At 36.8% G+C, this 27,285-nt stretch overlaps 1 protein-coding gene across 5 annotated transcripts; it reads right to left on the reverse strand.

Moving 5' to 3' along the window:
• Nucleotides 1-522: 522 nt before the first annotated feature.
• Nucleotides 523-27,180, reverse strand: CCDC180 (coiled-coil domain containing 180; the record flags this gene model as incomplete). Of its 5 annotated transcripts, none has more annotated exons than XM_080402955.1 (37): nucleotides 27,062-27,180; nucleotides 25,931-26,094; nucleotides 25,023-25,102; nucleotides 24,376-24,485; nucleotides 24,156-24,284; nucleotides 23,879-23,989; nucleotides 22,762-22,857; nucleotides 22,354-22,517; nucleotides 22,017-22,136; nucleotides 21,258-21,337; nucleotides 20,495-20,583; nucleotides 19,878-19,997; nucleotides 19,076-19,249; nucleotides 18,427-18,542; nucleotides 16,664-16,790; nucleotides 16,198-16,237; nucleotides 15,854-16,098; nucleotides 15,045-15,262; nucleotides 14,437-14,612; nucleotides 13,125-13,305; nucleotides 12,453-12,599; nucleotides 12,040-12,184; nucleotides 11,714-11,830; nucleotides 11,198-11,296; nucleotides 10,726-10,839; nucleotides 9,853-10,055; nucleotides 9,053-9,123; nucleotides 8,096-8,276; nucleotides 7,439-7,513; nucleotides 6,440-6,506; nucleotides 5,960-6,101; nucleotides 5,383-5,543; nucleotides 4,422-4,559; nucleotides 3,273-3,384; nucleotides 2,924-3,029; nucleotides 2,243-2,381; nucleotides 523-654 (listed from the first exon to the last, which is right to left on the reverse strand). In XM_080402955.1, the coding sequence occupies exons 2-37, from the start codon at nucleotides 25,993-25,995 to the stop codon at nucleotides 523-525; spliced, it is 4,590 nt and encodes a 1,529-aa protein (XP_080259081.1). In that variant the 5' UTR covers nucleotides 25,996-26,094; nucleotides 27,062-27,180. The 5 variants fall into 5 exon arrangements, with proteins under 5 accessions (XP_080259081.1, XP_080259080.1, XP_080259079.1 ...); XM_080402954.1 differs by lacking the exon at nucleotides 27,062-27,180 and adding an exon at nucleotides 26,400-27,055; XM_080402953.1 differs by lacking the exon at nucleotides 27,062-27,180 and having other exon boundaries at nucleotides 25,931-27,055.
• Nucleotides 27,181-27,285: the final 105 nt, after the last annotated feature.

Genomic DNA, 27,285 nt, shown 5'->3' on the forward strand with positions numbered 1-27,285 from the left:
CTAAAACTGAAGTAGCGAGTTGTGAGTACAGTGTGGTTCAGAATGCGAAGAAAGAGAGGATATCCGTAGGAAAGGCTTCATCTGTGCCGAAGAAACAGTTTCCTCACTGGACTCCATTATTAAACAGGCTGCCTTTGACTACTATAACCTTGGACTGCGCCATGCCACAGACGTATTCAATCACGCCTGAGGCTTGGACATGAACTTCAGTACAAACCCACTGCTTGAGCTTCCAGCTTTTCAGATTCTCATATTACAGCTAGCACCACAACAAGTTAACTTTACTTGGCTGAGATCCAGCTAGGAAGCACTGCACAGAGTCTGCATTTCATTTACAGCACATTCGTCAGATTTTTTTATTTCAAAAGACAAAAAATAGTTCCTTTTGCCATGGCAGTTGTTCAGTGCAAAAAAAATAAAAATAATTAGAAAATTCTGTTGGACTACATCTTACAACATCAACGATATTAGCACAAACTCATCAGTTCAGAGCAGAAGAACACCAGCAAAATTTGACTGATCTCATTTGTACAATTCCTTAATCTTCTGGACAGATCGTTTCCACCAATTTTCCCAACGCTGAACTGTCAGCAGCCGAGCTGTACTTTCTTCCTTGATCTGGGCAAACTGCTGCTCAAGTTTACATTTGTATTTCTGTAATGAGAACAACAACAACAAATGACAACAACAACAGAACAACAACAATAAATGACAAAATTGGTAGCATGAAATATAATTTTACTTTGCCTAAAACCAGGTCCTGATCCACTGTGTCAGAAGATTGCATACAGGCCACTAACTTTCTGCCTTTGATAACAGAACTTTATGAACAACAAATTATTCACTGTCTGCCTTCTGTGTTCCCTTTACAGACTTCTGAAACGAAATTTTTTTAGCAAAATGTAAATTTTGCCAAAAATGCATGACCTTAATCTCACCTCTATTAGCTCATAAGATTAAAAAGCTGCCTTCTCTAGAGAATAGAGAGGAAAGCATGCATCCCAAACACAGAAAGCACTCTGGCCCTTGCTGGAACTTCCTAAATCACCAGTATGAACTGAACTACTACAAAGCTACTAAAAAGGTATTTCACCTAAACAGAAATCTGTAGACTACCATGAAAACCTCAAGGCACCTTTATTAAAGGGTATATGCTCCAAAATATAAAATACTGTATTTTTAATGCAACATACATTCAGGAAAATATTTCTGTGGCATGCATTTACTATATCACACCCTGCTGACAAGCTGCATTCACTTCAAAACTGTCCTGTAGCCAGGTTCTTAGGTACCATAACTAGACTGTCCTGTAGCCAGGTGCTTAGGTACCATAACTAGATACATAAAACACTCATGCAAATTTGTAGTTTTGATGGCATTTGCCACTGCTGACAGTGTATTTTATATTTCCCTGTTAAAAAAAAATAAAATTTTAAAATTGCTTCAGTTCACTGGAAGTACAATTACTTCCAGGACAAATGCATAAACACAGACCATTTATTTCCTAATTGCTGAGCACTGCTGTTTTGCAAGCTATAGTCAGTGCAAGTCAGAGTCTCAGAGTTGTCTGGAATGTGTTCATTCCTCTAGTAAACTTAGTGAAGAACATCCCTGGCAGTGTTCAAGGCCAGATTGGACAGGGCTTTGAGCAACCTGGTCTAGCAGAAGGTGTCCCTGCCTGTGGCAGGGGGGTTGGAACTAGATGTTCTTTAAGGACTCTTCCAACCCAAACAATTCTATGATTCTATGATCATTTTTATGATGGAAACAATGATCTGTGATAGTTCAGGATTTAAGATAGGTACAAAGTACCCCACAGCCCTTCACCTTTTATGGAAAAATCAGCCTCTTGTTGTCTAAGGTTAGAGCTGCAGGCTTTACAAAGATGAGTGAAAGCAAGCTGTATTGAAATGGCATTGTGGCAGCAGCTACTTTTTGAATTGTGATGCTGCCAAAATGCATGAAGTGTCCTGTTTCTAATGCCATCCATGCTTCTCTGCTGAAACAGTTCCCCGTTGTAATGTATCTGAATGAGAGGGTTCCCTGAGAAACCAACTGTCTGCTTTTGACAACATCACAAAGAAACAAACAGAAGAAAGGATTTCTACACACGGTTAATATGGCTTTAAGATCTGAAAACATTGTGTATATTAATAACTTATACATAGCTATAATGTTCTTCTTGAAAAGACAAATCCACAACAGTAGTAGCCCCACTCACAGTCCTTTCCCACAGACCAACCTTATATGCAGCATCTCTTGCTTCTACTGCTGCTACGTGGCCCAGTGTAGTCTTAGCTGTTCTAACTGATGCAGTTTCTCTGCAAAGAATATAGTCTGAATTGCCTGTTATAGTAGTCATGGGTATTCCTGGCCAAGTCCTTTAAAAACCAGAACAAATAAGCAAGCAAAACTCATGAGAGAGAAAGTTAGAAAATAGAGCAGATCATACTAATTCATGTTACTTGTACTTAAAAGTGCAAAAGATTAATCACTTTTTTCATCTCCACAAAAGGTTTACCCTAAATGCTGTATTATTTAGTACAACCACCTTTTCTTTGAAAACCTCAGGATCTCTGCACAGTAAATAGAATTCATATCTTCTGAGTGAAAATTCAGATCTATAAATATAGTGTGCAAGTGTTGAATTATTAAAGTGGCTAAAAGTGGCATAGCAATAATTGAAATTGTATCACTTCACAATACAACATATAATTCACTTTTATTTGGATCCATTGCTATTCTTTCTTTAAAATCATTACCCACCCAAACTGTCCCATAGCTAGTTAAATGACATCACTAATGATGAGCATAGTATTCAGCAGTTTCAACAACTGCAGCAAAAAACCATGAGGACAGTGCCCGATACTAGTTTAGAGAAGAGAAATTACATAAAGCAGTGCTCAGCATCTTCAAACATTACCTGCTCCCACGTTCAATTAACTGTTTAACTTCATGGATTTCTAGAGGAAGTGCGAATTCTTTATGACAGATTAAAGTGGATGTCTCCTCTCTTGGTATTTCAGTTTCTGAGAGATAATAGAAGATATACTCAGCAGCAACAAAACAATGGCAGTAATACAATTGTTTAGAAGTAACTATATGCAGCTAGATGCTCTTCACTTTCAAGAAATAGCTTTGCATACCTGATCATGCAAAACTTTCCATTTAAAGTACTATAGCATATAAAAGTCTCCTCTTCCTAGGAAAAGATGATTGCAATCTTTGAGAAGGAAGCAGAGGCCTTAACAAGCAATCTCTTCTTTACTTACTTGCTACTTGTACATCATCAATAGTGATACTTTCATCTAATTCCAGGAGCAGATTTTCGGTGAAGGCAGCCAGTGCAGAAAAAAAGTTCTGAGCACGCTCAGCAACACAGTCCTGTTGGGACATTGGAAAAAAATGAGACGAATTCCTTTGATAATTTGATCTCCTCTCCTGTTAGTTTAGCTCCAAAAGAACTACACAAGTGTCCAAACTTGACATTTTGCAGCAGCTGCAGGCAAGACAAAAGGCTGTAAGTTGCACATGAAAGGGTCTAAAAGTGCCTCTCTGCTGTATTCCAAACACCACCTGATTACCTAAAGTACAAGACACTACAGTTCTGTGCATAGGTGCTCAGTAGTTGTATATTTGGGTTAAGCTTCTAAACCTGATAAAACCAGCTGTCTGTAAATGCATCCTTCTGCCCAAAGCAAAGGCCATTTTAGACTTCAGGTACTTTGGGTGGAAGTGCTCTGGCCAGGTATTATTCTAAAACAGGGAATGTGTGTTTCCATGCGTGTATGCAGAGCTAAGAGGAGAAGGACATATTACTTCAGAATTAAAAGTATATATACTCTGCAGACAGGATAGAATTTTAAGTAGCCTGAGAGAAGTAAACAAAGGCCTTTAATGCCGGGGAACTGACCTTCAAGAACCCTAGAGGATGGAGCAGGGAAAGTGTTTTGATTCCTGGATCTCTCCTATAAAATTCTGCTTATTCCAGTTCTTAATATCGTGTAGAAAAATGTCAATTATTCGCACTAATGAAATGCACACAGGAGAAACCCCTCCAGGCATCTGTTGTCTGCAAGTAACATAACTAACCAGAGGATGTCACTGTTGCTCCCACTTTACACTTTAAGCCAATAATTCTGCTATTAATATCTAAGTCGTCTCCTCCTCAGTATGTTCCATGTATGGCACAAAAGATCAGATCAGTTAGCCCCACAATAGATCTATGCACGTGTACATGTGCATATGCAGTTATGTATATATTGATCTAATGCTAGTAATACCTAACATAAAAGATAAACAGGATTGCCTAAAATGGAAAATGTTTTCCAGTTTGACAGGGAGGAAAAATGTATCCAACACGTACTCTCCTTTCCAAATGTAACATCTAAGTCCATACTAAGCAACGGCTTTACAATTACCTGCAGCATCTGTGTGTTGAGGCGAATACCATCAGCTTGGTCTTTTTGCCTTTTTATTTCGTCTTGGTACAAACCATCCAGCTGAAGTAAGTTGTCTGGGTGTCCCAGGGAGGGATGTAATTGATTCTTGTGCACAGCCTTTCGGTAAATACAGAAGAAAGAAATGCCCTAAGTAAATAATGTGCAATTGAGGCATAATAAGGAATAAGCAAACCCCACATATTTTATATAAAGTATTCAGAAAGACAAAATTTAGTGTATTCCTTGGCTGTCTAGAAATAAACCTTGTTGTGCTTATATACCAAATTGCCTATCTGCTGGAGAACAAGGCCTCTGATCTCACCTTGGTTTTTGTTGTCAGCAAATAATAATCTCTCCTATCAAGTGGTAAACAAGATATTTTTTATATCTTTATATTTGTACTTTTTTCCTGAATTGAACTTAATACTCAGAGGAATAAAATCTCAAGATACTGCTCTGTAACATTTTCTGCGTAATCTCTATTATGATTCCTTTATCAGTTCTGATACTCCTGGATAAAATATACCTCTTTTTTGAAAGATAGTAAATAATGATATTTCATTATCCTTATGTCATAGTACCTACAAAGAAGTGCATCCATACAGTATGAGTTCTATAGCCATACCACTATGTCACAGCCCCTAGAGAGTTTAAAATCTAAGTGTAAAATGACAGGCAGAGCTGTACAAGATTATACAGAGGCAGACCAATGCTTGAAGCAGTGATAGAAGGGACTGAGTTACTAGCAATACCAAGCTTCCAGTAGAAGACTAACAGACTAACTGCAAACATAGAAACTAAATGTGTGGCTAGCTCAGCAGTCAGTAATCCAGCGAACAGTGAGATTAATAAAAAGTAAATTTTATAATTCCGATGCATTTAGCATTGCTAACACTGGAAGCATTCCAATATGTCCAATATATTCCAATATGATACATACCTTCTTTTTTTCCCAGTCTTGCAGCTGTTTATCGAAGATGTGCTGAATCTGACCAGTGGAATAGCTGAGCTCCTGCTCGTGTTTTTTAAAAAGACTATCAACTGCCAACTGGGAGACAGAAGGGAGCTGCTTCTCAAACAACTTCAGCTGATCCTGAAATTCTTTTTGGAAAAGACAGGGTGTTTATGTGTCACAGAAATATTCATTGCAAGTAAAAAAAACGCTCGGCTGACTGAATGTACACTGCTAAGGTCAAACAACCTAGAGTTTTCTCCCTCAGAGATTCTCTCCCTGCCATTCGTTTTTCTAGGTCCAATGCTTTGAGAAACATACACTTACTAAAATATGTGACCTTGTACAGGTCTTTCAACTAAGTGATGTGCCCTTCTGCCACACTTTTCATAGCTGCTAATATGTAAAAGACAATATTGGCCCAATTTCCAGTAAAATCAACTGGAGTTTTTCCACTGAGTGTAACGGATTAAGAAAGCTACATCATTCTCAATCACTGCAATTTTCAGTTTACATAACTGAAAAATTACATGCACAAGAAATTAAAAGTCTTAACTGAATTTACCTTTAAGACAGGAATTGTAATAATCATCTGTCTGACGTTGCAATGACAATAGATTCTGTTTGAGCACTTCTGCATATTGTTCAAATGTCTCTGGCAGATCTTCACGCATTATGATTTCAGTCTTCTCTTTTTGGTAGAACTCCTTCAGAAGGTAAAGATAAGAAAGAAAAGTTGTTGATAACACATTCAAACAAGTCACATCTAGGCATATAACAGTAGCAGGGATACTTAAGGCTATCGGCCACACTCTTATTGGAGACCAGTTTTCTTCCTTTGATTCTGAAATGCTTAGTTAATATTTATAAAGAAACCTGTGATTAAAACCACAGTGTCAAACACTATTTAAAAATTAGATGCACTGGTGAAGAATGGAAATTTTTTGTATGGTCATGTGAACCTTGCAAACAACCAAATAATTTAGCTGACACAGGATTAGACCTATGAAAGCAAAAGTGACAGAACAACACGGAGTTTTCTTACCTCAGCAAGGCAGAGCAAGTTGTTATTACCTGTCCAGAGAATATTCATAATAATCCCCTTAAAAGTACTGAAAACAAAGTTAAAAACAAAATTTAAAAAAGAGAAAATCACACTGTAAAATAATCCCATTGGCAATATTTACTGTTTTTCAAATATTTTGTTCAGGTTTATTTTAATACATTTTTCAGAGATACACAAATATTCAGAACAACTAAGAACCTTCAGCCCCATTAGTACAGATTCTCTTCAGAAGCAGCAATGACTCTGAGCTATTGTATATGCTTACTGGAGAACAATTCCACATCATTGTAAGAAAAAAGCAATCTCAGCCAATTTTTATATATATGCACATATATATATCTAAAAATTGAAAATACCGTGCATTTTAGATAAAGCAAAAATATTTGAAGGTGGGTCTAGCTGTTTACTGGAAGTATTTTGAAATACTAGAACAAAATTCCCAAGCACTTAAACATCTTAGGCATTAATTCTAATAGTCTTGCATGGCACATATGAAATATCTCAAATCTATATAGTACAACTGCACATATCAAGAAAAAATATAATTTTCTTGGAGAAGGAAAATGGAACCATTTAATACTCACCTCCTAAACAGTTTGTTCCTTCCTTATTCATATAAATGTAATATTGAGCACAAGAATGTAGTGTATAAAATGTATTGATCTTCTCAGAGGTGAAAATAACTGAAAGACAGGCTATTTTACATTTTCCAGCCCATTTTTTCTAAGTGTACAAAATGGGCTCCAATGAGGTCACCCATTTCAGACATTAAACAGAACAAAATGGATCACTTTTATATTTATTATTATTATGCTACAAAAAGGAACTTTTCTGTAAACACTTTGATCCATAACTATCAAGATTAAATACCTCAAAATTCAATGGTGAACTCTGTAGTTCACAGCTATAAATAAAGAAATAGATAGGTAGGGTTTTTTTGCACATTAACTTTTATTTCTACAAATTTACAAGACTTACTCAGATTGTGGAGGCTTCTCTCCAAATATCTGGAATCTCTGGTCACTGAGAACTGATGTGGTGCGTTTCTGCTGCCTAGGGAGGCAAAACATTAATTTGAAATGATCCACAAGCATTTCCCTTCTCTGGCTGATTATTTGAGCTAGTCAGTCATATAATGGACATGAAACTGAAGAAAAACTGTAATTCTAAAACTAGTATTATGTGGAAAAAAAATTTTTGATGGAAAAAAATTCTTGGGATTCTCTCCTCAACAGCTCTTCGAAACTTCTCTATTGTTTTCATTATTACAGTAGCCCGTTTCATCTATCTACGAACTAAGCTGAAGACATACTATTTGGACACCAGACCTGAAAGTTAAGCCATACTGATTTAATAGTGGGGTCAGTCTATATTTCAACAACTTCAAAACACAAAACAACAGCAGATAAAGGAGAAAAAGAAGAATGTTTTCCCAGCCAAAATCTGGACAAAAAAAAGCAGAGCTGATCATGAGGACATAAACAGGAAAGAGATCTCAAATGTTAAGCACAGATGGAAAGAAGACTAACACAAATAAGCATTAAGAATTTTGCAGAGAAGAGGCAGTGGAAAAAGTTTAGGTAAATTTCTGTGTGGAAATATTATAAGTGGAATTCCTCATTTCAGGGGTCTTACCTTCTTTTTGGCATTCTTTTTTTAAAAGATGACTTCTTGGTGGTCTGAGCTGCACTGCTTTGAGTAGCAGAGTTCTGAGGACCTTCATCAGGTACTTTTAAGTGAGAATCCTTTTTTGATTTGGGATGAATTTGAACTGAATCCTTCTTTTTTGATTTGGGATGAATTCGAGCTGCTTTATCTTTATCAACAGAAGATGAAGAATACTGTATAAATGCCAACTGATTTTTTTCTTATATTTTTATAAAAATATATATAATTGTTTTCTCATGTCTGTCTATAATGTTTCCTTACAACATTAAGGGTTCAACTATAGGAACAATCATTTCTGGCAGACAGAACTGAAGTAACCCAGCAGTGGCAACAGCAATAGAGCTTTGGGGCATAAGTAACAGGAATGTCATAGAAATTTGTGGTAGGTGGGAGGAGATTTAATACAACATTAAGGCAGGGAGTAATAATGAGAATGAATGGGCTACGTCCCTAGTCTTTGCTGTGATGGGGTCTTAGGAATGCAGAAGAGAGAGAGGATATCTTTGGGAGTCGCTGGAGGAGTCAAGCTCTGGAGAAAAGAGATAAGGAAATGGGAATGCTGGGTAGGGAGCAGTTGGGGTTACCTCTGCACTCACCTTTGAGTGAATGATAATACACTGTGAGAAGGATCCCTGATCTCCTATCTATTTTCATGACTTCTAATTTTTTCTCCACCCCCTTTCCCTTTTGCTATCAGTGGGTACAAAATGGGTACTCTCTAAAATTATTTTCTTGTTCTGCAGCTTTCATTGGTTAAGAGTCAAAAATCATCATCTTATTGTGAAGTAAAGATGTTCAAGAAAAAAGCTGGGATGCACAACTCTCTCAGAACTAGCATGTAAGGCATATGCCAGACCTGCTCAGAGACATGCTAGGAACTACAACTTAAAGGAATATAATATATTAAAAGAAACGTTGGCACACCTGGTCCTAATGAATTTGAGTGATCATTTCTTTCCTTATTTAAGTCTGAAGATTTTCTGGATGGGTTTATTCTGAAACAACAACAAAAAAAAAATAGAGCTAACTGGCTACTGAATACTCTGATATTTTATATTATATACCATATTATATACTATATAGAGAACTATGCAATGTCTCCATCCCTACCGTGTGCTAAGTGCAGTTAAATTTTTGAGATAATATTTAGCAGATAGGATTACTTTTTCAACTGATGGTAAATATAAGAACTTTCATGGGACTAACTATTTAACTGGAATGTTAAAATTTCTACAAGAAGCACTGCATTAAAATATTTATTTGCAAATCACACACTTGTCATACTGTTCATTTCCCACTTTGTATGTTGATTCAACTATGTAGCACATAATCACCTTTTAACTTAAATAAGGCTCTAGAACACAAAAATGTAATACCTAAAATGTATCATAGTGCTATAAACTAGATGTCACTTATTACTCACAATGCAGTATTGGCTATTAGAAATCTTGTACTTAAAAAGGGAAGTCTCAGCTAGACTGATTTTTAAAGCTAGTCTGGATCAAAAAGTATGTGGTAAATTACCTGTGAACAAGATATTCAATAGTTCTGTATATAGAAAGGTAAACTACAAAATATGAATTTAGGAAAACCTTTATGTGCTTCAGGAATATAGATGTAGAAATACTACGGTGAAGCCCCTTGTAGTGTTATGAACCTCATGAAGAGAAGAGGCATCTATAGCAAATATACAGAAAAATACCTTTAAGCAAAAAAGTACTTACTCAAGTAAATTTTTGATAACGCTTATTGCTAAATCATCAACTGCAGGCTTTTCCATGCTGCTTGGAACTAACAAAGGATATTTGACAGGATCCAGCCCCGTCACCAACACTTTGTTCTCAGCTCTGACACCTGCGCTTCTTTGCATGGTAACAGCAATTGGACCTTGTAACAAAACATCTGTTGCAAGAGGGGTAAAGTCCTCCTGAAATGGGAAGAAAAATGAAACCCTGTGGACTGTAGCAGACAATTAGTGAAAGTGTTACATGTAATTACTGATGACTAAAGAAGATCTCCCGGACTTACACTGTTGTATTTCACAAGCTGAAACTTTTTTGTAATTCCAGTAGTAATGTTGTTACAACAATACAACTCTGAGAGGCTTAAAAGTAGTTAAGAGTAGAGATGCCTAATTATCATAAGCAGTATTTAATTATGTACCCTTAAAACAATGATTCACTGTAGGTTACAAAACCAAGGCAGACTTTCCAGACAAGGAAGTTAAAAAACCACCCAAAACCCAATTGATAAAAAATATCTCTTCAGGACACATTTAACTTTTTAAAACATTACTTAAAGAAACCTGTGAAATATGTATTTATGAACAGTGCTACACCTTGAAAATAAACTCTTGGAAAGAACTGAGTAACTCATTGTGATGCTGCACATCTTAAACTTTTAGTAAACTTAGCGCTGATTTATGCAGCCTCTTAAAAAAGCTGACCTAATGTTACAATGTCTTGGACAGCTTGGCATAACGAAGCATCTTTCTTCATTTGAAAATTCAAAGCACAGATTCTGAAAAACCTTTAAAACATATATGTACACAAATTCACTCATTGAATTCAATGCAGAAAACTTAAATGCTATCTTACATTATTATGTGGGCTCACTGTTTTTAGTAGCAAGCAGTCAAGATACTGGCTCCTCTTTTTCAGTTCTTGCAACACTACTTTGGCAAAACCATACAACTCTTCAGAAGTCAAAGCCTTAAAGATATGATAATACAGAAGGTATTTACCAAACTAGCTATTTCAGACTTTTAAAATACAGTAACCATTGCATACAACATCATTTGACTCTGTTCTGTTGCCATTTTATTTTACACATGTGGAATCCATGAGATTGTACAGAGACTGAGGTTTTTGTTTGGCAAACAGGAAAAGAGGTACAGGACCTTCCTGAGCAAAAATTCTGTTATAAAGCACTGGTTTCGCCCAACCCCTGAATGCATATAAACATAAGTCTACCTCAAAAAGATTAGTTTATACATCATACAAACATGCACAGTGAGTCAAATCAATACCAAGTCAAATTAAATATAATATTGTGCTAATTAGAACTTACTTCTTTATCTACAGTAGGGTGAGCACAAGCATCTATCTTCTGCTGGAGCATCTCCAGATCAGAGTTTAATGTTGCTGCCTGCAAATTGGATTTTTCTACCTAAAGCAGAAGGAGATATTGGTGAATTGAAATCCTATTCAAGAGATTTTTAGAGTTGCCACTTTGAAACCACTAGACTCACTGGTAAAAACGCTCAATCACTGGTACTCAGAGGAGAAGCTGAAAACAATAATTCACAAAAGCAACACTTAATGTCCTTTACTGCAGCCCACAAAAGTGCTGGTCCATTCAGAAGTATATACTCAATGTGCTGCTAGACCATAGTGTTCCAGCATAACTGCAGCAGTAGTAAAAACATAGTTTTAAGCTGATAATGGCAGAAAACAGGTTTTGTATGAATATAAAAAGTCACTTAACATTTGTCCAATCTGCATTCAGCCAAAAAATCTCTTCAATGCAATACAAGAAAAATTATTATAATTCATTTAAACAAAGTTCTGATGTTTCTGTTTGTACCTCTGATTTGATTTGCACTCGTAGATTTCTCAAAAATCGTTGGATGTTCTCCAGAAAGACTCGATTCATAAAGAGATAACGCAACTTTGTTTCAGAGTGATTGATAAGTTCGGTAGCCTTTAAGAATACCAGAAACAAGAGACAGAACTAATTAATTTTCACTTTTTAAAACTTAAATAACAAACCTCACCATTTCTACTTATTTTTTCCATCATGTAATTACACACAGAACAGTTTTACAGTCCTAATCTGGGAGCAGGCTGATTATAAATCACATCAAATATGCCAATATCATACATAATTTGAAAGGATGAAACTCTGCACACCTGATCCAAGCAGCTTGATTTCATTTTCTCCATGTCTGTCTTGATTGAACTTTCAAAGGAGTCAATACGCTTACTTTCTTCCGAAAGACGCTTGCTGAAATACACTGCCTCCTCAGGAGAAAAGTTACCTCCCTCCAAAAATAATCTGAAAGCAACCAACAAAGTAAAAGCAAGTAGCTATAAGTGCTCCTTTTCTCAAAGACTATAGTAGCTAAACAGCTCTAAAACACAGCTACCAACACAAATGTGATGAAAAAAGTATAATTGTGGCTTAACAAAATAAATTTGTTTAATGGCAAACTAGATGAATAAAAAAAATAAGCTGTAATTTTACTGTTCTGCCCATGCAACAGATGCTGATGCCCAGAAATAGGTAACTATTTATAAACAACACTCCCATGAAATCTCTATACCTGCAAGCTTTGAGAAAATTCACATTTGAATTCCTTAATTTTCCTAAAGCTTCCTCCAAATATTTCTGGTAACTCTTCAGGGAAACCTGGATCATTTCCAGATGATTACGGAGCTCTGGGACCAGATTGTTGCTGGAAGAAACTAACCTAACAGCAAATAATAAAAGACAGGGAAAACATAGAAAGAGGAGCATAGATCATGATTCAGACTGCTGGCTGTAAAGACATGAACAAAATCTGAGAACACAAGAGTGTATTACTATTCTGAGAGCAACTCACTGAACTGTGCTTATTTTGTTGAACACTTGGAAGATATCAGCAAGCAATTGATGCGATTGAAGAGTATCCTGCAAAACCAATCGCTATTACTGTGCAGGTTCAGTAAACTGGATAACATCTGAACAGGTGAAACATCTTTTCTACTTTAAGACTGCCAGCACTTTGAAAATATATGAAAATTGTCATCCCTTCACTACTGATTTGAATCTCTTCAGGGAGAGATACAGGAAACAAAAATTATTTACATTTTCTTAAGGTTTCATGAAGCAGTCTTCATTGAGAAATAATGACATACAAAATAGATTCAGAATGCAAATCAGGAACATCTCAGATGGTAATCAGGACTATTTAACTATGGAAATTCACAGCCAGCAACACCTGTGGCACACTTACTTCTGAGTCATAGGAGCATTGAGGAAGGTGGACTCCATGTCACAGATTCGTGAATGTAAGTTTTTGATGATGTTATTTTGGTAATCATGAAATTTGAGAAATTCAGCTTTCTCCTTTTCCACAGCTTCCACCACTGCTGCACAGTGGCACTCTAGATGCTCTCTGTGAAGCAACAGCTCCGCTGAGAAGAAATTTTACAATATGGTCATTATTCCCTGTTTACTGAGGACTATCACAACCACCAGCCAACCTGTTATCAGAAGCAGCAGTAAAATAAACTGCCAGATCTCAGAGAGTCTAAAACATACAAATAAAATCCATCTGATTCTGTTTCTTTGACTTTTCTCCTGTGTTTGACATATATCCCTGGCAGCTCCTAATCCATTCAAATCACAAATGTCTTTTCTGCTCTAAGCTCTCTTTTTCCTTTATTTTTGGTCACTGCTGTCATCTCCATTATCTCTTTGTTCTCAGCCTTGTAACAAAAGTAAAGGTAAAGGAGTCTTTTGTTTTTAGTGGAAAATACACTTTGCCTTATTTTGGGCGGAGGGGGAAATCATTTTTGGTCTCCCTTCTGGAATGACAGTTGGACAAGTCAAAAGCCAGCTCGTCAGCCTCAAGAAAACTGTCAGAAAAGGCACCTGACCTCTTTGCAGGAAAAAGTGGAATTGAAAAATTATTCGCCTGTTCTCCCAAAAGATAATTTTTTGGTTTATACGTAAAGACCAACAAGACCAACAAACCTGTCTCAATTTTTTTCCACCAGAAAAAAACGACACTTCTCATACAAAAAAAAAAAAAAAAAAAAAAAAAAAAAGAAAAAAAAGAGTTCTGGTTAGTGGCCAATCTGTAGCTGCTCAGTAAAATTTCATAGAGCTACATCCTTCCTCTCCTGTATTCAGAAGACAAGCCCTGGCATTTAATCTCTCTCAACACTTGCTAATCCTTCTTCTGCAACACTTTTAAAATTATTTTTCGTACATTGCAAACTTGTTAAATAATTTCAAGGAGAATAAGGATTTACAAATATTGATGATAGGAACTGAATGTTCTACATCTTTTAAAATCAAGTAATTGATCAAGGCACTGCAGGCTATTTTCCAAACATGACATAGCACAAACCAGTATGAGCTATAGGAAAGAAACGTCTTTTTAAAAATATATGAGTAACATTATACTAGGAATAGCAGACGCTCAACTGCTTCTTTTTGTCCTCTGCTACTGAGTCAACTGACACTGAAATAGATTTTGGTCTACTTATGGTCATCTCTAAATGAAGATATGTAATGCTCAGAGTAATAAAAGTGACTACCAGCTCTAAGATCATAGATGTTTGTCTTTATATCCTCCTGCCTTTGTTGATGCAAGTGAAGACGCAGCTGAAGTTTAGAATACAGCTCCTCTTGCCTGGCAGCTACAAAGGCACCAGAGTTGGACAAGGACTCTGCAAACCATTTCTCCAAGTGTTCAAAAATGCAGAGGCGAATCCTATGATTGAAAACAGTAAGGAACAGTAAGTAATAAATAGGAATTTACTGAATATATTAAATCTAAGAATTGAACTTCTGACTATAAAAAAGTATGGTTTCATTACCACGTGCACAATACTGGTAGAGATTTTGAGCTGGCTGCATATCCTAAGTACCAGGAATTTTACCTTCATGGCTCTGCAGGGAATTTGGGCAAATTACTTGCCTTTCTGTAATATGTTTTCTCACTAAATAATGTTCTGTAACAGCTAAATGCTTATGTGGTACTTAGAGTCATGGATGAAAAGCAATATAAAAAAATTCTCTTAACTTTATCAATTTAAAAAGAGGAATAACATCAAAATAATTAGGTAATTTTTGCATCTTTAGTTTAATGTTTCTTTCAAACAGCTGGAATTTTTCTCTTCCCTAAAGGGACACTTCTACTAACCTTTTCTTCAGCTCTACAAACACTGTTTCTTTGATAAGTACATTTCTCAGGTACATAGGAAGTGATTCTTTTTTTTCATATTTTGTAAAATAAGTCTCTGGGATGTCAGTCTTTTCTGCCTCTTCAACTCCAAGAACTGTGTAAGAATTTCCACTAGAAGTGGAAAAGCTCTCAGTGGCAATTTCAGAGCTTTCTGCCTTGCTGTTGTTGAACATAGCCTAGGAAACAATTGGAAATCATCATCTGTTACCTTGAAAGGTATAAGCATAGAATCAACAGTGCACAAGCTAATGGAAGAATCCTAACGATATTAAGAATCATGTTCTTATTCTCCATTTAGACAAAATTCATACAGAGAATATGCTTGTAAGTCTCCATAGGCAGAGTCACCAATGTTTTAAAAGATTTTTGTTATAGTAAGAAATTCATGTAACTAAAGACCTGAAAAAATAATACTTAAATAAAAATACAGCTTAAATCATTCACCATGGGTTAAGAATACTATGATGAAAGAAAGAAAGATATTTCAAAAAAACCCCAACTATGCAAAAGTTATTTACAAGGGTAAAAGCAGTGCAAAAAGAATGGTTGTAATCTGTTTTATACACTCCGTTAGCCCATAAAAAGGATCTAAAGCCCTAATAGTCCAGAAGTGAATGAAAACAATGACTCCTGTATGCTTTGTGTACAAACTAAATCTAATCTATTTTAAGGAATTTAGACTTAGCTCAGCAAAAATAAGACTTCCTATTCATCATTATTTTGCGCAAGATACCTTCACTTTCAAATTTATTCTCTTGTTCACTTACCTGTGTAAAGCTTACACCCTGTCCTGCATGCTCAATTTCTCCACTTGCATGAGGCATGCTCTCCCCATCTTCTTTTTCCTCTGCTGCTTCAGTTTCCTGTGGAAAGGCCTCCTCATTCTCAGTTGTGTTTCTTTCTTCATTTTCTTGTTGACAACTGTCTGTCTTTTCCTCTCCTTCATCGTCTTGCACAATGCTTTCAGCTTGCTGCTCCACCAGATGTTCAGCTTCTGAAGCCTTAACTAGTTCTGTCCAGTTAAAGCAGAGTTTTACTGGTCATTATCCAAAGAAATACAGATTGAAAAGCAAGCAAGCAAAAATATCTGTTTGTATCATTGAGGTATTACCTTGATCTTGGAATGTGGAGTCCACCTTTCCTTGCAAGTTCTAAAAGCAAGACAACAACACACCCCCCCCCAATTTAAAATTAAGGATTTGCTTGCTTATAAGATATCCATATTCCTTCTTAAAATGTATCTATTTCAATAAGATATGATAACCTTGAATGTATCACTTCTAAAGAAGCTATAACATTCAAATTGATTAATATGATTTTGTTACCTTGCAGTTTTCTGTTTAAAGGCAAGTGAATTTGCTGAAATGCAGTTTGTAACATGGACAGAGTTATAAGTGTGGAACAAAGAAAGGGTTTGTGTCCCCCCCCCCCTCTATTTCTGCCAAAAGCACTTTGGTCCTATCGCCAAAACGTTTTAGTTTATATAATCTAAATTTTAAAGCTAACGTAAATTTTCCCCAAAGTGAAAAATGAATACACCAGTAAGATTTTAAACTAGAAGTTTGTTTTCTTTATACCTGTTTGAAGATTTCCTTCACATTAAAATACTGGCTGATGGACATACTATAAGAAATTAATTCCTGCAAAACAGTTTCTGGGTAAGCCATTACTTCATCCATTAGAACTTGGTTGAATGCCTTGTACCTGTCAAATTTAAGGTCACTGTTTAAGAGACTCAGGCATGTATAGAAATAAAATGAAAGATGACTACAATGTCTTTCAATCCAAATCTAACTTTACAACCAATCTCATAAAACCTTTAGGGTGAACATTGTGCTATAACTGTTTTAGCCTGAATACAAACACATCCTGGCATGTTAGCAGAGATTAGTTCATTATAAATATATAAATGCACAAAAGTTAAGAAATATTCACAATAAAGTATTTCAGATCTTTCATTTTGGATGGGAAACCATCCCAGACTGTAGAGGAATGAAGGCAGTGGGTTGATTGGCATTGGTAATATGCAGCTGTGGCCTTGCCGAGAAAGCAGTGGGTTGATTGACATGGATGATGTGCAGCTGTAACTCATTCCTGCTGAGTAGTTAAATAGCCCGAGGAGTGAGGAGTGTGGGAGAGAGGTTTAGATGGGGGAGGAGTAGGGTGGTCTGGCCTCTGGAGAAAGGAGCTATAGCACAGACAGTAGAATCTGACCAATGGTAAAGCCTTGTTGCAGCCTGATAGCTTGCTTGTGCTGCAACACCAAATGCCAGACCTGTGCTTGCTTACATAAGGAACATTAGAAGTGAGAGGTCAAATTACTTTTTTACATGTTAGTTCTGTGTCATGCTCAGGTGGAACTGAAGCTTTCCTGGTTTATTTTCATTTCACTTAGAAATGAAAACTAATAGTTCAAGCTGAGTCTTGATTCAAGAAAAAAATCAGTGTTCACACCTGTGTTCATTTACATTTGCTTTGTCTCCTATATGAAGATCATTATGGGGAATTTATGTACGTGTTCAAACGTTCAGATAGATTACATTCCATCTCTGCAACCTCTTGCTCTATTTTTCACTCACCTAAAAAGGTATGTTACCTTTGGTTTTTTTTTTTTTTTTTAATTGTCCTAACGAATATAAGGAGTACTGAACCAACAGCTCTAAACACAATTACAGTGTTAGGTGTGTGCATCTCCTCTCGGGTCCATATCACTCTCCTAATATGCTTCTGATCTAACAGACAGAAAAGACCTTCTGGGTGGGAAAATATAACTGCTTCCTCTATGGCTACTTAATCTTCAAACCTCTTGCTGAGAACTCCAGCGAGGAGAGTGGTATGTCCCAATTTTGATGTGACTTTTAAGATGCAAATGCCTGATCATGAGAAATGTCACAAAGATTAGCAAAATACGTTCAGATAGCCAAAGTAAGTTATTACTAACTTCTAGTCCTTGCAACTTTGAAAGAGATCATATCTGTGAGCACAGGTGAGGGCACAGACCTACTTTCTGATCCCTGTGATTCAAGAATCTGAACTATCACTTTTACCTTCTAAATAAATAATTATGCCAGTGGCATGGATGACATGGCAAACTACATAAGAATACCAATCTGGTATATTTTTTTAAATTATACCAGTCTTCCTTAGTCCTACTTCTAAAATGTGGGTATTATTTGCCTTGACCTTGTTCAATATGGAATTTATTTTATTTTACATTCTTACATGAAGTAGCAAGCAGGTTTCTTCCACGCCTTCCCACTACAGCATAAACAACACCTAAGTAGTACAACCAACGTTCAAATACGCTTTACTTTTTAAGTTTGCACTACAAAATTCATACCTAGCTCTAATGCCATCTAAACAAGAAAGGGCTTTCTCCAAATGTTTCTTCAGCTTTTCTTCAGAGCTTGCTGTTCTCATTTTATACAAAATTATATCCAGGTTAGTTTCCTTCACCTAAGGCCACATAAAAAGAACCCAGTAAAAATGATCTAGTAATTACTAAAATGCTTTATAACTATTTAGGATACAAATAATTTAATTATGTACATATATTCTACACCAAGAAGGGAAGCTACCTTACCAAAACTCATCTGTTATGAAGATCTTTCATAGATAATGAACATCTCTGACATTGCCACCCCAAGTTGCACATTATACCCGTAATATGAGAACCTGACATACAAACAAGACTCTATACTTGCACAAGATCTTACGAGTAATAGAAACTTGCAGTGACTTAATACACAAAATACAATCTTTATCACCATTGCCATATCAAGAATAAGATATGACTGTACATTAAGTGTGAATCAAGCAGTTAGCAAAAAATGTACCTGACAGAATGAACCTACCCTGGAGAAATTCCAGTATAAATGTCAAAGATCATGTTTTAAATTTTATACTAGGTATTTTAAATTCCAGAGGGTTCTCTGCACTAAGAATTCCTTTCTTTACATCACACCACATCCCTGTTTTTAAGTTTATACCTGTATTAATTTGTCCTGGTTCCATCTGCAGTCATCTAGTTTCTTCTGAAGTTCATCTTGCTGCTGGGACAGTTTAAGTTGATGGACATCCCAGAGATTGATAACCTCCTGAAAATAGCTGTACAAGTCTCTAAAATTCTGCTCATTGTGTTTGGCCAGCTCCTGAAAGTCTCTCTAAAGAAATACATTTAAGTGAAGAAGTTACTATAAAACTGTTTGCTGGAAAGTGAAATGAATGAGTAAGGGGACATAGAACATGATAAAAGGCTGCCTATGCCTATCAGTATTCAACACTGTCTCTTCTATTTCAAGGGGAAAAAGTAGTCCAAGTAAACTGGATAAGAATGTGGATTTTTGTTCTAGAAGCTGACAGTATAAAACTTCTGTTTATTCTTCTGATACATAAAGCACAGAATCAAAAAGTTCTGCGTATACCCTGAAGTATCTGGCCATCTATCACTTTAGGAACAACTTCCCAGTCATTTTCATGCATGGAATCATAAAAGACAGGATCCAAAGAAATCCAGGAGATCATTTAAATCATTCCTCTGCCTCCAGGCAGGATGGGCTATACCTAATTCATCCCTGATAACCTATTATAAACATAAACCAAACATTTATGTACTCTTCTCCTTGAATCACAACCAAACTTTTTTTATTTGTGGGGCAGGTATTCAGTCAGACTATGGACCTCTTTCCAACATGCCATCAACAGCCTAAGATGCGTATGGCATTTCAGGCAGCAGCACAGGAAGAACAGACTACTCCCAGAGAGTAATAAAAATAAATGTAATAAACGTACATCCATACACTCCAGTTCTTCAAACCGACTTTTAAGTTTCTCAGTCAAGTGAAGGAAGTCAGAATTCACAGTTTCTTCAGCCTCTTTTTCTGTGCAAACATTCAGATTCAACAGCTTATTCTAAATGAAAAGAACGTCAAATTATTAGCATGCATTAATATAACAAATATTGTGTGGCTTTTAGAGAGTATGGCTAAACTTAGTGTTTCTTCTTTTGTGAATGGGTAGAGACATATTCAATGCCTTAGATCTCACATTATGTTAGTAAATAGTACAGTTCGATTTGGACACAAAGGGAGAAACTGAGGCAGAGAGGTAGAATTTTTTTCCCAAGATAATCAGCACAAAGGCTGAAGGTTCTGACCCTGCGTCCTCCACCTACATATGGGACAGTACTCCTGTCGTTACTGACATTTGTTACTGCTTTTACACACTTCAAGTACAAATACCACATGCTACTGTGAAACAAAATTCTAACAGAATAAGACAGAGGTTAAATAGTAATTTCACTTGTTATCTCAGTGTTTGGTGGATCCTCAATCACACATTCCTGTAAAAACACATTCTATACCGTTACCAACAGTCCTTCCAGGAACTGGCAAAGCTATGATACTAACCTTGCATAACTGCATTTCTGCCAGACATTTTTGCTGGACCATCTCATACTGGACGCGTATTTTCATCATACACTCTACATTGTGGGTATCTGAAGGATATGGAAGAACAAACCATTGTAAAGATTCTGTATTTCACAGTGCAGTGTGAAATGGAAACATGCCAGAGGACTTCTGCTGAGTCTCAGCACAGGTAATATATCCCAGTAGTGTCAACCAATAAAATGAGATGGTTTAATACACATCTTTTTATCATTATGCTTAAAAGTAGTGAGTTATTTACAATCACTAGCAACTTCTTTGCTACTATACAGGCTGCAAACATTAAGACAGGATACGCTCTGCAGAAACAGAAGGTGGACACACAGAGAGAAAGCCAGGACCCAGAGGAAGGAAGCATCTCAAATACTGCCCCTCTCATTCTCCAAGAGGAGATTTTTTGATCATGCAAAAAAAGGAGTAATTTTGTGTGATTGAGAACCAATCTGCATTAAAATTAACCTTCTATTCTCCCCAGATTGGTGCTAACCAAGTCAGATCCTGCTAGATCTCACCATGCAAAAATGCTTGTGCTGGCAAAAGGGAGGTGATGCAGCTTATTTTGGTCCTATTGCTAGCTCAGGGCAACTTAGAAAGTACAGGCAGGCACATGGAACAAAGCATATAGCAAACATATACTTTCAAAGCAACTGTTACATTACTGCCTAGAAAACAGAATGAAAGGATTGCTTGAATTCCAGACTGTTTTTATGATTTCCCAACTTACCTATACTTTTGTTTAACTTCATGAAAGATCCATACCATTCATTTATCTCAGCTTTTGTGTGTGTTGGAGGGAATAAATCACTATCGAAATAGGAAACAAGAGTCAGATATCTTCAAATATGATTTTACCCTTTAAGAACTGATGGGATTATGAATTGGAGTAACCATACTACTGTGCTTTATTTTACTTACAGCCATATCAGCAATGAAAATAAAACAAGATGACTGCTGTTTTTCAAGGCCAATATTTACTGACAAGAAACTAACTGTAATCTATTGTTGCTACATACTTATTAAAGAAAAACTGTAAATATGGTAATGCATTGCACCCAAACCATCTTCTTGTCAGGACAGACGTTCAAACATAGCACTGTTAGATTTCTATCAAGAGTCCTTTTTGATTCATTTTCAAATTAAACAGCCCCCCAGAAATAATGCCATGACAAGATCATCAATTCTTACTTATCTACCCATCCTTGTCTGCCCCTTTCTACTCTTTCAAATGTTAATAACACTAACTGTTGTGTTCCTGCATTTCTAGCCCTCAGTCACCCCCAATTTAGTGTAACTGGTGCACTAAAATCCAGTAATGCATTTATCCATTAAAAAGTGCTTTACAAAACAAGTTTAGGCCCTGCCTTACTGCTGCATTGTACAATCACACACTGAAAAGGAGCAAAGTGTATTTCATAGTCAAGTCTCTCATTAACCCTAAAAAGAATTCTGTTTTCCTTTCCTCCTGTTCTCTCTTTTGTCATACCCAAGCTGCTGCAAAAACTCCAGTCTCTTTCCACTAAGTACAATCTGATCCATTATCATATTTTCCATTTCTCTTTTCACAGTTGGGGGATTCTGTATTTCTTCATTTGCCATAAATTCTCTGTAGGATGGAAGAATACATTGAAGTAAGTATATGTTTGGGAAAAAATCACGTTTGAAATACAAATACAAAATATGTTTTATACATACCAGCTAAAAAAAGAATGCCAAATTCTTTTAGCTTTCTGATAAAACATTACTTTTTACAAAAAAACACAAGGAAACACCAGTCACTTTGTGTTATTCATACTCCGAAATGTAATTGTAAAATCTCTGACCTGAAACTCTGAACTATACAGTTCTTTTGGATGAGCTTCCAGTCCTTAACTCTGTTTTCCCATTTCAATTGATGTAATAATTCCTTATTCACTTCTGATTTCATCAAATTATGGAACAGCTTGGCAATTGTCCTCCGATTAGCCAAGAGTTGTTTGTTAATCGTCTGCATATTAAAAAAATACAAACAGGAATAAAAGCAGCATGTAACATGCAAAAAATAATAATTACCTGTTCTATGTAAAACAAGGTAAAAAGAATACAAATGATGAAAAATACCCTGCAAAATAGAAAACTCTCCTATATTGCAGTGATTGATAGGCAGAAATAACGAATTCCAGTTAAAAAGAAAGACATTCTGAGAATATTCAGACTGTAGTTAAAACAGACTCCCAGTATGAAAGATTTACCATGGCCTTATCATTCATGAACCTGTGAACATCAGCTGCCAAGAAGAAGGAAATTTGCTCCAGTATCAGAGTATACTTCCTCAGTACATCTGTTACCTGTGCAATAAAAGAATAACAATCTGTATAACTCAACTGTCAGGTTCCTAAGTTAAGCAATGATATGAACAAGACATTTTTTTGCATTGAAATAAATTAAATTGATAGATTGAGAAGTGAATCTTAAAATATCTATCTTACATATCTTAAACACTGTTTTTTTTAAATTATTCATAAAACTAGTAACTGAAACATTCCATTTGTTACGACTCAACTGTTTTGTCTTTAATATCTGTGATAACTGAGTGCTGTGCAGACAGGCTGCAAGCTGAATTTAAAAGTCAAACCAACTTCCTTTCAAATATCTGTAGTGAATTCACCAGTGGTTGTTTTAGGCAGACAGGAAGTTTAAGCAAAAATGGTAATCTCTGGTATTTTTCATATCTAATCAAGCACAAAAGTTACTGGTGATACTGTTGGACCTATTCATCATGTCTACATTGCAAAGACAGGACAAACTGACACAGGTGTAACAGATAGCCTTTGCTTACCCGCAAGGACAAAGCAGCAAGGACTTCCTTATGGACTTATTCATTTATTTATCCAAACATTTACAGTTTGTCCAATGACTTTGACAGGTCAGACTGAAGCCTACATAACTGGAGCACGTCTGCCACTGGCACCCAGCCTACCCAAACTAAAATTAGCTAGAGCACACATGTGCACCTTCTCAGCTGCAGATTCATTATATCCCAACAAAATAACATTAGACCTGATGACAGTTTGACATAAATTACCCTGTAGAAAAGTAAAAGCAGCTCACATATTCCTTGCATCTTTAGTACAAGTAATTGTGGGCAAAACAAAGACCGTGTAACTGGAAAAGAAGTATCTTCTTCTGATTATGTGGGCATAAAATGAGAGAATGATCTACTGATGAGAAGACTGGAATCACCTACACAACAAAACCTCTGGCAGACCCCTTTGACTCCCATGGAAACAAGCTATTTGTTCTGCATCCAGCATTACAAGCAAATAATAACCTTATGTTCAATTAACAGCTATTAGGACTACAGCTCACTTTATTAGCTCGATTCTTTTCAGCGTTTTTAAAGGATTCAATAGTTTTCTTAATCCACTTCCTTCTGGTCAAGCATTCCTGATGGATGATATTCCGCAATTCTTCCAAACCCTGCAAGAAGGATTTTCTGTCAATGTCATTGAAAAGTAAATGTAAAAAAAAAAAAAAAAAAAAAAGAAGCATTTATATGTTAAAACTACAGCAAAACATAAGAAACTATGTTATGCAGACCAGCTACAAATAACTGAAGATGAGACAATGGCTTGAGCTGCCTTACTTCAATTGAGAAACCTTCCAGAGCAGTGTCACACTCAATCTTTTTAAAATGAAGTTCAATTTTTGTATCCAATTCCATCAGTTCTGTCAGAAGGAATTTTCCAGATTCCAAAAAGAAGGGTTCCATTTCCTAAAAAGGTAAGGAAGTCAGTCTTATCTCTTGAATACTAGGCCCTGACCTTAATATGGTACTCTATCTGGATCACAAAATCCACTCTTACCCTGGCAATGCAGTCAAGCTCATGATCCATTGAGTTTACTGCTTCATAATGACGGTCTCGCCGGCGTTCTGACAAGCGTTCCAAGATATCACTCCCTGCTTTCTCAGGAACTGCCAAGAGAGAAGTGAGGATGATGTAGCTTGGAACTGTTGCTGAAGAATATATAATGCATGCACAATGAATCACTAAATCCACATTCTGACTTCTGTAATTTGTGCATCTATTACAGTGCACGACAGCTTTCCACGAGATGGGAAATGTATGCAAATATAGGTTAAAAATAGTAAAGCATATTTTAAAATTTCCTTTTATTTCATTAATTTGTGATTTTCAGAAGGATAAAAACATGGAAGCTATGAAGTAATTCCAGGTATGATACAAAAAATTGCAACTTCCATGAATGAGATCTGCTTACGTTGTAACTGGAATTTACCATCTAAACACATGCTGTAATTGACTGACAATTTTACAACTGTTTTTTCTGTGAGTAGACTCTTTATCCTCAGAATTACCTACAAATCATCAAAAATGTGTCAGGTCATTTCTGAGCTTGATTTTATACCTTGATTCAGCTAAAACCATTATATGTATGGTGCCTCCTATGAAAGCAAATTAAAATATCTGACATTAAAGGAGAACAATTTTACCGACAAAATCAGGTAGGGCTCTGACTTCCTCAGGTGGATTTATATCTACACTTTTCCAAGCCTTTTGAAATGTAGCTTCTCTGAAACAGAAGGAGAATAAAGCTTTGATTTGTAATAAATATGTAAGAGGAGGGACTTGCAATGGGTATAAGATTAAATTTAATTGGCAAAATCTAACATTTAAGTTAACATAAGACTCATTCTACCTTCAAAGAATAAATGTTGCTTCTTCTGAGATTAATTGAACAGATTAGCCTGGGTTGGTCACAACCTCAAATCTGCTATGATGGCATAAAAGCAATAACTGCTAGATTTAGTATGTGTAAACTACAAAGATAATCATACTATCTCTAAAAGGTATACAAATCTACCAACTGGTAAGTAAAACCTAGTAAGAAATGTGGAAATTGTTTTTATCTGCCCAACGCTCTTCTCATCAGCTGGGGCACTGTATGTGTTTCTCCTTGGAGGAAGCAAGAATAAGAGTGTCATCAGTCAGCAGAATGGTTAGGGTGAAAAAGATGGACAGACCAATTTCTTTTCTTGCTTATTACATAATCATTACTGCCTCATCAAGTAAACCATTAAAATAGTTTAAAATATAGCTCAAAAAAATTTATCAGACCAGGTATGTAACTAGATTGCTTTGAACAAAAACGACATACACTTTATTTTTAAAAGAGAAACCATACAAGATGTATGCCATTGCAAATATTAGCCTGTTAACCTGCACTGTAAGAGGCAGGAGCTCATTATACCCAATTTACATCAGGCAAGGAGACAGTCTATTACAAGTCATTAATGTTGTGATCAAGAATTCAGGTGTCTGGCTAGCTCCCAGTGCAAATCTTACAACTTCAGACCTATACTCATGAATAATATAATGGCATTTTTATGCTGTTCTCTACCTGAACAATGGTGGCTTTTCTGTGGCATCACTGTATGGCATTCTTTCAACATAACAGCCTGGCATCAGCAGAAGTTTCTGAATCCTTAACCAAAGTGAGCCTTTCACTCTTTACAGAAAACCTAGTCTTGGTCCTTAATTCATCCGAAGAGTGTATAAGTGAACCTTCAAAGAACCATAATCAAAACGATTAGAATTCTTTCCAGTCTACTAAACAGAGAATAACAACAAAATGACAAAAATAGCAAGGTAAAGGCCAGAAAGCAAAGGTAGAATAACAAGCACTACTTGGCACATGCATAACAATTTTCATCCAAGGCTGTTTCCAGTATGAGAAAAAAAAAAATATCCCTTTCCTCAGAAGGAAAAACTGAAGCAAACTGGATTGTGTGCTTTGCTTGTGATAACAAGGAAAGTCAACAGCAGAGCACGAAATGCCCCTGCCTGGCTTGCTATGCCTCTTAATTTACCTTACGGCTGTATCGTAATGATTCTGTCTTTGGTTAATATATCCTGATATGCACTGAAGACACAGGAACACCTATAGATGCATTAGAAAGCACATGCTGAAGATAACACAACTATTTTCTACTAAACCAAATGAAATCCAAAAAGGTTGAAACTGATCTCTGGTTTGAGGTCACTTTAACAGCCAGCAAAAAACTGATCAACATAATTAATTCATTTGGCCTTACCCTATCCTTGTTTTTTACCTCAGCCTCAGAGCTCTGTCAATAGATCTCCCGAGCGCAGTGCACAGCCCCAGCTGGCTTCCAGGCCTGTTTCTAGATTTGGGATTTATAAGCTAAGGCCAAGGGAAGACCCTCCTCATGGTGAAACTCTATGCCTGCCGCACGGTTTCCACTATCTACTAATCCTGCTACAGGTAAAGCATTGGGAGGATTTACAAATACCTGTGGGAGGGTTTACCGGTGTGTGAGGGGAGGGGGGCCGAGGGGGAAAGGGCCCTGCTGTGACCCTAGGGGCAGCGCCCGGCCGCAGGGCCGGCGGCTGCTGGGTCGCCTCAGGGGAGCGGAGCACCGGCGCCCGCCTCACCGAACCTCAGCTCGCACCTCACCCCGCATTTCGCCCCCCACCGCACCGCGCCTCACGTCCGTGCGCCTCACCTCACCTGACACCGCGCCGCCGACCACCTCCGTAGTTGCCCGGTACACGGTCACAGCAACAGAAAGGGGCGGGGCGCAGCGTTCCCCATTGCTATGGCGCCGCGGGGGGCGGGGCCTAGGTTTGCCCCGCCCCCGCCCGCCTCTCCCTCCCTCCCGCCCGCTCTCCCGCAACCGGTACTTTCCCGCGACGAAAAGTACAATGAGATCCAAGCCCCGGGAAGGCGTTTCT

Source organism: Falco punctatus (genome assembly GCF_963210335.1).
Source record: "Falco punctatus genome assembly, chromosome: 9".
In the NCBI taxonomy this organism is placed as follows: domain Eukaryota; kingdom Metazoa; phylum Chordata; class Aves; order Falconiformes; family Falconidae; genus Falco; species Falco punctatus.